Source organism: Hibiscus syriacus, unplaced genomic scaffold (genome assembly GCF_006381635.1).
Source record: "Hibiscus syriacus cultivar Baekdansim isolate YM2019G1 unplaced genomic scaffold, ASM638163v2 tig00111671_pilon, whole genome shotgun sequence".
Lineage (NCBI taxonomy): Eukaryota > Viridiplantae > Streptophyta > Magnoliopsida > Malvales > Malvaceae > Hibiscus > Hibiscus syriacus.
In genome coordinates this window covers 860,933-876,548 of record NW_024063152.1, presented here as the reverse complement: position 1 = coordinate 876,548, position 15,616 = coordinate 860,933, and the positions used below count along the sequence as shown (strand labels likewise).

Below are 15,616 nucleotides of genomic sequence, written 5' to 3'. Positions count from 1 at the left end.
AACTCTAAGATAATCTCATAGTTTCATGTTATCAAAATAAATAAATAAAATCAAGTTTACTGCTGATGCAGATAAAAACAATTAAGGACCAAGTTAAAAAGTAAACAAATACAGGGACTAAAAGTTACTTTATACCTATTATTTAGGTGGGAAAATATTAAGATTTAGGACATAAGTGCCATTAAAAGATTCCCCCCGCCCTCCCCTCGAAAATCAGCACCAAAATGAAACCCGCGTTTCTCTCGCTCTAGATTTCTCTCCCAAGCAAATCACTGTGAGCTCCCTCTCCCTCTCTCTCTCTCTCTCTCTCTCTCCTTTAGGGCTTTGATTTTTGGAACCCAGAAAAAGCACAAAAAGGAGAATGTGTTTTTGTACAAGCAGATAAATGAAGAGGTGCCCAATGTACGGCTAGACCTGCTCGATCTGAGGCTCCTCTCTCTCTTCGCCTTCAATTGTGACCGTCTTTTTTTGGGGATTTTCCAATTTTCACTTATTTGGGGTTTCGATTGTGTTTTTCAGCTTGATTTGTTGAATTTTGGGTCTTGAACTTCACTTTGAGCTTGTGAGCGGACGGTTCAAAAATGGGTTGTTTTTGTTTGGTGGATTGATGGGTTAAAAATGATACCTTTTGAGGTCAAGTTTTTAATTGATAAGGAATTTAGCTTGGATTATTAAATTTGTGCACTGTATTTGTTTGATTCACTATTTCTTTATCAGCCTCGTTGTTTTTGGGGATTGATTTATGTTTAATAAAAGTGATGTCATATGTGCAAAGTTTTCAGATCAGTTTCCAGTGATTTTTTTTCTCAGTGGTATTGAATTGATGTGGTGAGATTTATAAGGGGACTTTTGGTTAGTTGGTTTTGTTAGATTGCTGTTTTTGCATGGAAACTTTAGTTAATTTTATCAAAGCTTGAGTCTAAAATGTATATGTATTTTTGACGTTTGATCCTTTTGGCTTTGATATGTCATCTTATATTATACATGATATTGAAATAAATTGTGAAGTTCTTGATCAGTTTGATTCTTATTTTGCTTCTTTTAGCTGATTGCATGGTAAAATTGTGTTCTATGCTGTGTAAAAACTGAACTGTTTTTTTTAAAGAATTTCTGTTATGTATCTTGCAGGATTTCGTGACTGGTGATGCTAAGTTGTTTCATTTGGATTGCTAAAACTTCATCAGTGGAGTTCTTGGAATGTTGACACCTTAACTAACATGAGCCAGGTTGAAGTATCGAGGATGAAGCCACCTCTTGTTCCACTTGCGACCTTAATTGGCCGGGAACTGAGGAATGAGAAAGTCGAGAAGCCTTTTGTGAAGTTTGGACAGGCTGCTTTGGCCAAAAAAGGAGAAGATTACTTTCTGATTAAACCTGATTGTGAGAGGGTTTCTGGGAATCCATCAACATCTTTTTCAGTATTCGCGGTACTTTCTTCCTTCTACCCTCCCCTTTCCCTCTCTCTATCTCAAACATGAAGGATGATGGCTTATCAGCTTAAATAGCACGTGATGGATTCCTCTTGTTTGGTTATGAAGTAATGAAGAATTAAAAAGAAAGATAATACAAATCATATAATGTGGGAAAAAGGAGATTTAGAGATTCGCTGACTACGAGAATGTATGTTCTTGTTTGATTTGTATGCATAAAAATTAGTATCAAAATCTTTTCTCTCTTACTGATAAACTTGAGCATGATAAATGTGGCATTACTTTTGATGCTTGTGTCGATTTCTAATATTGGTTTTATTCACAGATTTTTGATGGGCATAATGGTATATCAGCTGCCATTTTTGCCAAGGAGAACTTATTGGGTAATGTCTTGAGTGCAATTCCACAAGGTGCCAATAGGGAGGAGTGGCTTCAAGCCCTTCCCCGGGCTCTGGTTGCAGGTTTTGTGAAAACAGACATCGAATTTCAGCAGAAAGGCATGTATTCATCTCTATTTCATCGCACCTTTTTCTCTCTCAGTCAAATTATGTTGCATGCTTATCTTTGTAGTCATTTATATTGATGACAGGGGAAACTTCTGGGACAACAGTTACGTTTGTTGTGATTGATGGATGGACTGTCACTGTTGCATCTGTTGGCGATTCTAGATGTATATTGGACACCCAAGGGGGTATAGTTTCTCTCCTGACAGTAGATCACAGGCTAGAAGAGAATGAAGAAGAAAGGGAGCGTGTCACTGCCAGTGGGGGTGAAGTTGGGAGACTTAATGTTTTCGGGGGCAATGAGGTATTTCACCCTTACAACAAGAAAAGTATTCATCCTTTTGTCTTGTTCTTGTTTGAGTTGGTGGAATTAGAGGTGGCGGAATGGGGTTGTTTGTGAAAGGTATTAATAGTTGTTATCATTATGGGTTGAATCTCTGTAGGTTGGTCCCCTTCGTTGCTGGCCTGGTGGATTATGCCTTTCTAGGTCAATTGGTGACACAGATGTTGGGGAGTTTATTGTACCAATACCGCATGTTAAGCAAGTGAAGGTTACATCTTCGTATTTTATTGCCGATGATTTATTAATTTTCTTCTGAGCATTGGAACCCTGAATCTGAAACTTCTTTTCTGTTTTGTCCTAGTTGTCAAATGCTGGAGGACGACTTATTATTGCTTCAGATGGTATTTGGGATGCTTTGTCTTCAGACATGGCTGCCAAGTCTTGTCGGGGACTACCAGCAGAGCTTGCAGCAAAGCTGGTTGTTAAGGTGATATCCAGAACAGCGCTTTCTCATTATGGTATCCATTCAATTAACCTTCATATTAATTATTTCTTTTAATACTACTTTTAGGAAGCTTTGAGGTCAAGGGGCCTGAAGGATGATACAACATGCCTGGTTGTCGATATTATTCCTTCTGACGTGCCTGTCCTACCTTCAACACCTATGAAAAAGCAGAATGTGCTCAGTTCTTTACTTTTCGGGAAGAGATCTCTAAATTCTACAAACAAAACTACAAGTAAACTCTCTGCTGTTGGAGTTGTTGAAGAGCTATTTGAGGAGGGTTCTGCAATGCTTGCTGAAAGGTTTGTACGTTGGAACTTTACTGTGTCTTAATTTATCTTTTAATTTCACCTTTTTCTTTATAATAAGCATGTGGGGGAGGAGCGTTTCTTGTCTTCGGAAAAATCGCGGAAGTTACTAATGCAATGCTGGTCATGTGTATTCCCATGAGTAGATTTTATGTTTGAATTTGCAACCAATCAGTCTAGTTCTTTCATAATGTCGAATTTGCAAGGCAAAAGAAGCTGTGATTGTTTGCAAGATGACGTTTCACTTAAGTTGTTTGGATACATTTATTATCCTGGAGCAAGGATTACCAGGTTTTATATTAGACCAACAGTCTCTAACCCCATTGATTTCATAATAAAAATTTGCAGGTTAGGTAAGGATTTTCCCACAAATACAAACTCGGGAATCTTCAAATGTGCTGTCTGTCAAGTCGATCAACCTCCGGCAGAGGGTTTAACTGTGAACTCCGGGCCATTTTTCTCACCTGCTTCAAAGCCCTGGGAAGGACCCTTTCTCTGCACAAACTGTCGGAAAAAGAAAGATGCCATGGAAGGAAAAAGGACAAGCAAACCCACGGTGATCGCATAAACATCTCTTCCGGTAACAAAGTAAATATGATGTATTTTCCCCCCTGGCAGTGTGAACATCCTTTGTTTCCCATTTTACCTGGTGATTGCAGTAGATGATCCGAGTTAGAGATGATGAGGTAGGGTGTTTTGCCATTATTGTTTTTGTGAGTTTACATTTGTGCTCGGCTATATCACGGACCAACTCGGGACGAAGATGGTGTCTGATAGATATTTGTGATCATAGTTTGAATTGCTAACCGCTTGAATTTGTAATTAAAAGTGAAGAATGCAAGTAGTGTGTATGTATTTTATTCCTTTCTGCATTAGACTTGATTGTGCATTGGCCAACCATTAGAACTTGATTGGTGCAACTGAGCTGTTCTTAATAATCTTGTAGCTTTCATTGATGGTGTAAGTTTGGACCCGCAAATTGACAAAGAGGAAATTCTAGGGTAAATTATCCATCGGTCCCCAAATTATTGGGGTTGTTCTATTTTGGTTGCCAAACTAAAGATCTTGTTGTAATTTAGTTACTATTTGTTAAACTCGTAACTAAGTATTTCACGAGTCAAATTTTCATTTGGTATAATTATGTGTTTAGTCATCAACACTTGTAAATTCTATTAATTTGATCCAAAATTTAAATAATTCAACAAATTTACCCCACTTTACTGAACTTTTCAACTCAGCTCCCCACATTTACATTTTCAGTCAAAATTCAAAAAATTATAACTATAAAAAATCAATTTGGTCCTTCATTTTTTTAATTTTTTTATAATTATTAATTTTTTTGAAGTTTTGGGATCAAGATCAAATTGGTAGACATTGTAACCATGGAGGATTAAACTTGTAGGTGCGATGCCTAAAATTGTTGAGTTATTAAAATTATGGTCAAATTGATAGGATATGCAAGTGTTGATGACTAAGTGCAGTTATACAAAATAGTTTAATGGACAATAACTAAATTGAAACCAAATTATAATGCCGGTGACTAAATTTGTAAGACTTTTAGTTTGATGATAAAAAAAGAGAATACCCAAAAGTTTGATGGCTAATGGGATGATTTTCCCAAAATTATATTATAAGTCGTAAATTTCATCTTCTACTCTACAATGTTAAAGAAGTTTTTTTTTTTTACTTTAATTCATTAGAATTTTGATATCAAAATTTGAGAAATTAATTTAATTGGATAATTTTATTAATCTTTACAAACAAAATGTTGATCTGGAAATTAATACTTCAATAATTTATCCGTAAGTAAATTGTAAAAATAAATTGTTCAAGTTCATAAATTTATCAATAATTTAATTATTTTCGAAATTTTAAATAGTATAAAATTCAAAATTTGGCATTATTTTTTTATTAAAAAAAATTCAGTAGAAGAATAAGGAAATTTATTCATCGATATCACAAGGAAAATCTAGCAACCAAAGCCACAACGTAACAATCACAGTTGCACATCACACACAAACATAAAAGAAAAAACAAGATATTGCGGTTGCGGTTACATTTTTTGTTGCATTGTGTTTATCGTGATTGTACACATAACGGGTGCTATTACGGTAATTATGGATATTACGGTCGTGAAATAACGGTTTTAAGACGTCATTAAAATCACTATATAACAATCGTTATTCCAATAGCGGATTGCTATTTAAATCTCTGCTAAAGAGATTATTCAGAAAGGAGGAAGCCATTGCAGCTCAATGCCAAAGTTCCACGACTCAATGCTATCATCATCAGCCTGTTTATCGACCACACAAGTATACGCGGTGCACCCGCCGACCCGTACCCTTATCCGATGCGAAGTCATCGACGAATCCTTCAAAAAATGGCAACAAAGTGTCCCCCTGCACCCACACCCTTCCCCGGACTCCTCGAACTCCCTACAAAAACTACTCGAAGAACAATTCAACGGAGACAAGAGAATGTTATCGGAGCAATTAAACAACATGACCGTGTTACTTTTCGATATGTTGAAAGGCAAGCTCTCGTCGAGCGACAGGCCCCCTTGATCGAGATCAGACGAGTAACAAGTGTCTAGGTCAATCGAAGGAGGCTTTATAACAAGCTTATTAGCCTTGGGGTCAACACTGAGGATCTTGTGGAACGAACCTTGAGCCGACATGAACTCGAGGACGTCTTCGTTGCAGTAGATTCTGTACCTCGGATCACCACAGTTTTCGTCGGTGCTGAGTGGATATGGTACCTTTGTCTTGCTGCATTTGGGACATAGGCGATAAGCTGACACTTGGGTTACTAAAATGAACAAGAAAACCATGGCATGCACCATTTTTAGGGTTTTCGACAGCTTAGAAATTACAGGTAAAATAAACCAAATTTTGTTCTGAGCAATGGAAGAGGCTGGACACACAATGATCAATTTATAGACAAATTATGGCACCCAAAGCTGCACATAAAAGCAAAACATAAAATAGTGCATCTCATTCTTTTAGTGCATTATAAGCCAATCGGAGCTTCAAACGCCTCCATATATGTACTATATTTGGAAGACAAATATATTAATGTATTGAGCTCCTATAGGGAGTAACTGCTTATCATTATTTTAGAAAAAAAATTACTTAATTTAATTTAATATATCAAGGGAAAAAGAAATTTATATACTCATTTTTGAAAAGAAAATTAAAATTTTAGACCATAATTTTTATTTTTTTTGAATTAATCACTCATATCTGATCTATTGATCGACTAGTCCAATTCGGATACTGGAGAAGCAAGGGCAACCCTACCAACCCAGTTTATTCTATTAGCAAATGTCAGGATTCGAACCCCTGATCTTGCTTAAGGGACCTAGTGCCTCATCCCATTAGACCAACTTGTTGTTGGTATAATTTTTAAATCCACCTCTGGATACCATTAAAAGGAAAAAGGGGAATTGGCTTGTCGATACAATTCAAACAATTAGAAAACATGTATGCAAGGAAAGAAAAAAACCCGTATGTAGGTAGGGATAGATCTAGAGAGGGGCGGGTGGTGATGATCGTCCTCCTAAAACTTTTAAATTCTTATATATCATTCTTAAAGACATTTCACAAAACACATACCATCAATAGTTCATCAAACACTTTTTGACAAGTAGAGAACATGAGAATAAAAAAAATGTCTCCAATAGTTGGGGTAAGTTTTTATGCACGGGATGAATACAAGGTAGTGTTTGTTCATAGACTCTCAATCATTTGACATTAAACGTTCATACACTCCTACATATGTAATGCTAGAATTTGATACCTAAAAAAATAACAATCATTTTTTAACCACTAAGATCGTTTGATTCGTGGTAATAATAATAAACTTTTATATTTAAATCAAGATAATTTTTTTACATAATATGTTATTTTCACAATCATTCACGCCGTTGATTAAGAATCTCTTCAAAAAACAAATATGAGATGTCATTAAATAATGGATACCTAAACCACTAAAATAAACTATAAAACTATATCAGTTGCCAATACGTATGCAATATTTTATGTTAGGGGTGATTTTTTAAAGTTTTAAGAATTATAAATAGATATAAATAAAAAATAAAATATATGATAATTTTAAATGTTGAGAAGGGACGACTATCCTCAGTCGGGACCCTTAATTCATCCTCGAAAACCAGCATGATGAAAAATAATTAATTAATGAAAAAAGTGATTTCCTTTTTGAGTGCATTATCAACCAACTGGTGCTCAATAATATATAAACCTAAGTGTGACTTGCATGAACTTTGAATCTGATTTGCCATATATACACGTTAGAAGTCAAGTAAAAGAGTCCATCAAACAATTCGATGATTAAAAATAATATTATTCTCTTTAAAAGTCTCAGATTCGAGCAGTTACATAATGTATATGATTTTGTACATTTCATGTATCATCTATGTATATATTCTTTTTGTATTTGAAATTATTAAAAATCGAAAAATTGAAAATTCCTTGTTTGATGTAAAAGAAAATGTAAATGTAAAGATTTGGAAGGATCAATGGATAAAGTAATTTAAGGTAATCCATGTAGGAATATGAGTAATAAAATACGAAATTGGTATACTAACACAAGGATCCTACTTTCCATGTTTAGGAATTGTATATGGGACCAATTGCCCCGTGAGGGAGTGGGTGTGCCCTATTTTAATAATCCAAACCTTATTTATATAGCTTTTGAATGACATCCCATTACATGATAAGGGTTGAGACATGTTAAAAAGAGTTTTTATTAAATTTTTAAAGTCGGATTGAGATTAAATTTAAATGAAATTCACCCTATCATATTTTGATATATTTATGAAAATGTTTTTTTTTAATTTTATAATTACTTCTATATGATATATTAATAGTGATTATAAGAAAGTATATGTTTCATTTGATAATCAAAGTTTAAACATCATTGCAGTCTCTGATACTCGAATTTGAGACCTCTAGTCTAACTTTTATATTGAAATTATAATATGATAATCCCTAAGAATAGTATAGCAAGACCATTACAAGACTAATCACAATTCAAAGTCAAACCCCATATTTTTCTTGGTTTATCTTTCTAATGCTTTCTATAATAATAATAATATATAATCATTAATCATATTTTCGGTAAAATAAAGTAAAAGAAGAATGCTTTTTTTATATATTAATCTAGGGTAATTATAAGTAGTAATATTTGTTCTAAAGCCTCTTAATTATTCGACAATGAAAGCTCAAATAACATACAGTTGTTGGTGCTTGAACTAGAGACTTTTAGGGATAACAACCATCCATTTAACCACCGAGAACGTTTGATTCTTGCAGAAGAATGGGATTTTTTTATATGAATCACGAATAATTTTGTTTATTTAGGTATAAGTAAAAATTAATTCAATTAAGTCGAATAAGATTAGAGACAGATATATGATTTAAATTTAATGGATTTTGATTGAGTTGTACAAGGTCAAACTTTTTTTTTAATACAAATTTAGGTTAGAGTCCGTAAAGTTTTCTAAAAGATAGAAACATGTCAGTTTCATGTTTATGGTGAGAAATTTTCGATACGAAAATAATAATATAATTGATCTTTATATATTTAGAAATAATTTTTATAATACTTTTTTGTCAATAAATTTGATGAGACCCATAACCATTCAAAAATAAAGTCACAATAATAACAACAATAATAATAATAATAATAATAATAATATTAATACAACTTTTAATCAAAAAGCCATTGAAGGCACTAGTGATACACATTGCATCATTGCAGGTGTCATTCAACATCATTCCCATATAGAATATTAGTATCCAAAATATAATGGTATGTAGAAACATTAAAATTAGCCAAAACGGCCACGTTTACCGCCCAAACCACTCAGCTTCATTACAAGCCAAAATGTAAATAAAATAAATACCACACCACCTTCACAACAACGTCAAATCGGTTGAGCTTCTCAACACAATGTCCTTTGCTTTGCATCAAGTTTCCTTAATAATGGACTATGGATAATTATCGAGCGAGTTGATTTCGAGTTAAATAATATTTTATTTATGTTCGTTAAAATATTTTGTTGTTTAATTTGACTCGTTGTTCGTTAAGCTTATTAAAATTTTGTTAGACTCATGCCCGTTAAAAAAAAACTTGTTGCTCTACTCTACTCGTTGCTTGTCAAACTCGCTGAAATTTTCATTTTTTTAACTATAGGTAAAATCTATTAATATTATACAGAGTTTAATATAAGCATAAATTAACAAATTTAACCAAAAAAATTATTAAAAGATCGTATGAAGCAATTTCAAAATCTAAACTTCAAAGTAACAATCCACAACTATTAAAAATTATTTTTAAAAAATAATGAGCTGCTCGCGAACTAATTGAGTCAAATTGGACTTTAATCGACTCAACTCGTTAAGGTCTTGAGTTCGAGTCGAGTCAACCTGAGTCGAGCTTTGACCAAACTTTGACCGAATCGAGTTCGAAATGCTCAATTCATTAAGCACCCCTATAATAGACTCTTAAGAATAAATAAAGTATGAATAAAAAAAGAATAAATAAAGTAGATGGTCCCTGTTTTTTAACTTAATGATATATGAGGTCTCAATTTTTCTAAAAGAAATCAATGTGACCCTTATATAATCATACTCACGTCATTTAGACTAAAAGATAAGAGAAACATATACAATCATCTTTGTAACTAAATCACTTTAAATACCTTTTCATATTCATGATTTAATCATATCTCATTCATTAAGGTATATAAGTATGTCAAATATATATATATATATATATATATATATATATATATATATAGTTATTTCGATACATAATTCATATTTCACCCATATTATATAGGCACACGAGCATATTTTCATATTGAGAGTGTTCAAAACATATCCCTTAACGCAAACATTATACGGTAACACTATTAACCTATCACATATTATATATATATATATGTAACATATAAGTGCAAAAATAAATTATACATATTCATATAGTCGAACTAGCAAAGCTAACATACTTTTAATTCCATATACATATCAATAATCACTACATATATCATACATCGGTCATGTACACATACTAAACATACTTTCATTATCATACATTCATTGGTTTGAAGTGGTTTATACCCAAACAAGACATTACATACAATACTGTATATATTTCAAAATGGTAGAAATGTCATTTCCACCATTTTTTTTATACATTTATCATAGATAACGTTACTCGTGAAATAATGATTTTCTTATTTATATCATTTGATACATACTTTGAATTAGATATTTAATTACTTAAAATATAAATTTGTTAAATATTTTTATTTTATATTAATATAATATCTAAGTTTTACATATATTTAAATAATAATTTAATATTTTTTTTTATTAATATTTGTTTCACACTTTTAAATTTTTATTTTTTTTCTAATGAATCTGTACACATTTACGTACGTTGGTTTTATTTTTTAAAATATTCTGGTTATTGTAAAAGTCTGATTTAAAATGAAATGAATCTGTAAAAGTCTTATTTACAGTATTTCTAAGGGTGCGCTTGGATCACAAAATGTAAGATTACCAATGGAATAAAAGATTATTAGGGAATATTGTATTTTATGTTTGGTTGGTTTAGTAGAAATGTAAGATTATCGTGTTTGGTTAAAGGAATAAAAAATTATTGAAATGTATAATTTACCAAATTGTCCTTATTATATATTTGTTTTTTAAAAAAGTTGAATTCTACTATAATATTACTATAATTAATTTATATATTTTCTTTAAAATTTTTAAATTCATAAAATTTATATAATTTTTTTTTACAAAATTGAAAAGATAAATAGGTTTAATGAAATGGTAAAATTTTATTTTAACCCTTGAACTTCATATAAAATTATAATTATGGTCTTTTTTTTGTAAATCTAAAATAATTTAAGAATAAATTTGTAATTTAACATTCGTAGAATTTTTATTATTCAATAACAGGAGAAGGATAATTTTGAGAAAAAAAATTAAGGGCATTTTAATCCAAAACGCCGATAATCCAACAATGCTTAAGGGAAGGGGTAATCACATTCCCAGTAATATACCCAAAAAATCTACTGTTGGTAATAAAAGATTACCGGCCAACCAAAGGGGGAAGGAGGATTTCATTCCCCCGGTAATGTTATATGCCGTGAACCAAACCGTCCCTAAAGGCTATCATTGCAGAAATAAAGTTGGTCCCCAACTCCCAGTATAGCAATTGACATTATTGACTTAGCAAACTAAATGTGATGCACCATGTGTTTGATCATAAGGGAGCACTGACAGTGCAGCCAAAATAACGGATGAAGCTATCAGCTGCAAATCTTTCTGGCTTAGGTTTTTATTGAAGCTTTTTTGAATTGTAAATAGCTTCAACCATGAATAACCATGATAAAGATGGCTGCCTGAAATCCAGAATATTTTGGTTAACTTGGCATAATAAACCACCATCAAGGAAGCCTTGGGAGTATTCTTGACAATGGACATCAATCCATGAATATCTTCAACAGAACGAAAAGCTTCCTGCCAATGAAACATGTTAAGTAATAATCATAAACACGAACAAAAGCTAGATATAAAAATTATCATTAAAAAGGCAAAAAACACTTGACAAAGCAAACAACCAACCTGCCAGAGTCCAAGTTCGGTAGCCATCTTTAGCTGCTCAAATCTTGTGTCAAGATAAAGTTGCAAACTCTGGTGCTGACAGGTCAGGCCTGTCCCTCTGGTCTTTATATTTATTTAGATTAGCTCAGGCCTGTCCCTCTGGTCTTTATATTTATTTAGATTAGCTAAATGATTTCGTATAATCTCACACAACCTTCGGAACTCTGTTGTCCGTTTATACTGCTTGCAAAACTGGAAGGCCCTACGCGCAGTCATCTACAAGATGTTCAAAATATGGAAACATTGTCATTTCAAATCAATGCGTAACCAAGATAGTATTGTTATATCTTATATTTAATTTATTAATGAAATTTTAACTAACAAAATTCCCTATGTAAAGTGCAGTAGGCATGTACCATAAATGTTTAAAGCGTATATGCTCTGACATGTCTTGTAAATATGTTTATTTAGTTTTGTTTTCATAATAGCTTCAACCATGAATAACCATGATAAAGATGGCTGCCTGAAATCCAGAATATTTGGTTAACTTGGCATAATAAACCACCATCAAGGAAGCCTTGGGATATTCTTGACATGGACATCAATCCATGAATCTCAACAGAACGAAAAGCTTCCTGCCAATGAAACATGTTAAGTAATAATCATAAACACGAACAAAAGCTAGATATAAAAATTATCATTAAAAAGGCAAAAAACACTTGACAAAGCAAACAACCAACCTGCCAGAGTCCAAGTTCGGTAGCCATCTTTAGCTGCTCAAATCTTGTGTCAAGATAAAGTTGCAAACTCTCTGGTGCTGACAGGTCAGGCCTGTCCCTCTGGTCTTTATATTTATTTAGATTAGCTAAATGATTTCGTATAATCTCACACAACCTTCGGAACTCTGTTGTCCGTTTATACTGCTTGCAAAACTGGAAGGCCCTACGCGCAGTCATCTACAAGATGGAAACATTGTCATTTCAAATCAATGCGTAACCAAGATAGTATTTGTTATATATCTTTATATTTAATTTATTAATGAAATTTTTAACTAACAAAATTCACCTATTGTAAAGTGCAGTAGGCATGTACCATAAATGTTTAAAGCGTATATGCTCTGACATGTCTTGTAAATATGTTTTATTTAGTTTTGTTTTCATTTTCAAGTGTTAGTTGCATTTTAAAAGAGTCCAAGCGTTTAAAAAATCAATGTGACATCTCAGATTCGTATCTGGGTCAGATACGGGTCGGGGGTGTTACATACACGCTAAGATAAGAGGAACTAAAGCATGATTGTTCGTTTTTTATAAGCCTAAAATGCACTAACAAATAAAAATGAAAAAATTACAAGATCAGGCTAACAAGATTAAAATAAAATCAAAACAATCACTGCAGGTGACCAAAATGCAAAAATATAGAAGAGTTAGATGGATTACAATGCGATTCTACCAATTATTTATTTCAACCAACATTATTGAAATAAAAGCTAAAATCACACAATAGGGACAAAAGTTTTGAAACTAAAATATAAAAACACAAGGCTAGAGACTAAAATGTAAAAATGCGGCAACAGTTTGGGGACCTATAAGAGATTTACCCCTAAACTTCTACTATAAAAGCCATCTTTTTTTCCTGATTCATTTCTAACCTTAGCCCCTAAAAAAATTTCAAACTCTCTCAACCCTCTCTCCCTATTATCTCGATTGACACCCCAAATTAAGGCCATCGACGCTGCCTGCCGTCCTCAACGGTGGCCGGATGACCACCAATCAAACCCAAAACACCCTATACACCCCGATCTACTCATCTAAACCAAAATCGAAACCTATAACCACAAAAAAACAACCCCTAAACGCTCCCAGAAAAACCTCAACCCCTCGGCTTCCTTACTCCAACCACCGCGACGATGAACTGACCCTTCGGTTTCGACTACCCCTCTCAGGTAAACTCTTTCAATTTCCTTTTTTTATTTCAAAACTTACTGAAAAAACAAAAAAGAAAACGTTTTTACCTTGAAATTTTTTTATTGCTTCTTGTGAGAATGAGGGAAAAAGATCCCTTTTACATATTTCGAGTGGTCTTTTTATAGACCCACCCTTCTCATTTTTACAACAAAAATGCCATCTAACCTACTTGCTTTCTGATATTCACCATTTTCCTATGCATGGTGGTTGGCGAGGCTCGTATTGAGATTTGATTCGGCTCGGCTTGGTGGCTCCGACGATCGACGTGGCTGGAATATGCTGGAATCGACGACGGCGTAGGCTTGGTGACGGCGATAGCGACTACCAAACATTTAGGGTTAATGATGAAGCCCTAATACTGCAGCTGATCCGGACCATCAGATTAGATCTGATCCAATGGTTGTGGCTTTTGGTGGTTGAAGAGAAAAACAAAAAACCCAAGTCCAAGTGGGCCTTTTTTGTGGGCTTTGGGTGTTGGGTACTTTGATTTCTTTTGGGGTTGGATTTTATATGTTGAGCCTGGGTTTGTAATAAATAAATAAATAAATAATAATAATAATATAACATTTGAAAAATGGTGACTACATAAAGTAAAGGGGGAAGTACGAGAAGGTTGGGGGGATGAGTTTAAGTGTATCCAAGGATTGAAGAATTAAACAATAAAATGCTATAAGCTAAAGGGATTATATTATCACATTTCCCTTGCGAGTTTATTTTTCCAACAAGTATCCACTACTTAAGCAATATGAAGGGCTAAGATGGTGACAATGGATTTTACTTGCCCTTACATGTTTTAAAAATGAGTGTTTGCGTCTAAACTACAGTAAATATCTATAAATTAATATATCGGGATAATGCAATTTTATTAATTTAAAGAGGTATTAATTAATCAATAAATTAATAATTTATTAATTTAAAGAGATTTTTCTAATTTAACGGACCTACATTATTCCTCATGAACAAAACATATACATTGTATTGACTAATTGAATGATGTTCATGTACAATGTGACTAATTAAATATGATACATACCCCTAAAAAATAAAGTTCATTGTAACGTAATACTAGTTAAAACTTAATGCAAATTCATGTATGATAAGGAAATCAACAACTATATAAACAACATCAAACATTTCTAATTAGTCTATCCAAATCAAAACCAACCAATCAGACTTCACTAAAAGAGTCCAAAAATCAACCATGACATATCAATTACGTAAAGCACTATGTGAGTATAAGAGAGATCACCTCACATGCTTCTTCAATTTAATATGTAAACTGATTTGAGTCTTCCCAACTGCTTCTTCAATTCAATTTATTTTCCTTCAATAAGATGGTGTCACGTGTTACCATCTGATTGGAAGAAAAAATATTAAATTAAATTAAGAAAGGGTCTCCAGTGATGTCATGACACATGTCATCATTAACACATGTCGTCGTATGATAGGAGAATTAAATATAGTAAATTAATTTAAAATTATGACCAATTTGATAAAATTGTGTAGTAATGAGGACTAAATATATAATTAAATCAATCTTGTTAACTGCCAACTCAGCACCAATGGTTGCATGGGCCTTTGTGGGAATATGGACACAAGGTAGACTAGTGGATCAAAGAAAGAAAAGTAATAAAGATTAAATATAACAAAGATATCTAAGACATAAAAAAAAATCGATTAAATTAATTGAATTTATCTCGCTTCATTTAGTTGTTTTCATATATAATTCAATATAATGTACAATTAAATACTTTAAATTTTAATTAATTTTATCTTTAATAATTAAATTGACCATTAAATACTCATAGGAAAACTTTTGGAAACACTAAAATTGGGTAAGAGGGCATGATGGAGAAAAGAATGATAAACAGGTAAAGTTTACTCCAAGAGTTAAATTTGTTATTTCAACAAATTGCTGATAATGTAAACATATTTAGAACAGATGATTAAAGTTTTTAGTTGACATATTTGTTTCATTTAAGTT

General features: G+C 32.6%; 3 protein-coding genes across 4 annotated transcripts; 1 reads left to right on the top strand and 2 right to left on the bottom strand.

Moving 5' to 3' along the window:
- Positions 1-212: 212 nt before the first annotated feature.
- LOC120167388 (probable protein phosphatase 2C 5) lies at positions 213-3,884 on the top strand. Of its 2 annotated transcripts, none has more exons than XM_039176422.1 (8): positions 213-274; positions 1,129-1,427; positions 1,756-1,927; positions 2,020-2,237; positions 2,377-2,484; positions 2,578-2,703; positions 2,788-3,020; positions 3,375-3,884. In XM_039176422.1, exons 2-8 carry the CDS (start codon positions 1,218-1,220, stop codon positions 3,592-3,594), a joined length of 1,287 nt encoding a protein of 428 aa, XP_039032353.1. In that variant the 5' UTR covers positions 213-274; positions 1,129-1,217; the 3' UTR covers positions 3,595-3,884. The 2 variants fall into 2 exon arrangements, with proteins under 2 accessions (XP_039032353.1, XP_039032352.1); XM_039176421.1 differs by having other exon boundaries at positions 248-428.
- Positions 3,885-5,253: 1,369 nt separating this feature from the next.
- On the bottom strand, positions 5,254-5,868 carry LOC120167313 (wall-associated receptor kinase-like 20). The gene has a single exon (XM_039176373.1). It carries the CDS (start codon positions 5,866-5,868, stop codon positions 5,254-5,256), a length of 615 nt encoding a protein of 204 aa, XP_039032304.1.
- A 5,425-nt stretch (positions 5,869-11,293) lies between these two features.
- Positions 11,294-12,624, bottom strand: LOC120167312 (eukaryotic translation initiation factor 3 subunit A-like). Its single transcript, XM_039176372.1, has 2 exons — positions 12,409-12,624; positions 11,294-11,584 (listed from the first exon to the last, which is right to left on the bottom strand). The coding sequence occupies exons 1-2, from the start codon at positions 12,622-12,624 to the stop codon at positions 11,294-11,296; spliced, it is 507 nt and encodes a 168-aa protein (XP_039032303.1).
- Between the last annotated feature and the right edge of the window lie 2,992 nt (positions 12,625-15,616).

What these genes read in the sequence shown, in the direction of transcription:
- LOC120167313 (XM_039176373.1), bottom strand. Translation starts at nt 5,868, where the DNA reads ATGGTGCATGCCATGGTTTTCTTGTTCATTTTAGTAACCCAAGTGTCA.
- LOC120167312 (XM_039176372.1), bottom strand. Translation starts at nt 12,624, where the DNA reads ATGACTGCGCGTAGGGCCTTCCAGTTTTGCAAGCAGTATAAACGGACA. An exon ending in CCGAACTTGGACTCTGGCAG is followed by an intron (nt 11,585 to 12,408) that starts GTTGGTTGTTTG and finishes TTTCATTGGCAG; the next exon opens with GAAGCTTTTCGTTCTGTTGA.
- LOC120167388 (XM_039176422.1), top strand. Translation starts at nt 1,218, where the DNA reads ATGAGCCAGGTTGAAGTATCGAGGATGAAGCCACCTCTTGTTCCACTT. An exon ending in CGCATGTTAAGCAAGTGAAG is followed by an intron (nt 2,485 to 2,577) that starts GTTACATCTTCG and finishes GTTTTGTCCTAG; the next exon opens with TTGTCAAATGCTGGAGGACG. An exon ending in TCTGCAATGCTTGCTGAAAG is followed by an intron (nt 3,021 to 3,374) that starts GTTTGTACGTTG and finishes AAAAATTTGCAG; the next exon opens with GTTAGGTAAGGATTTTCCCA.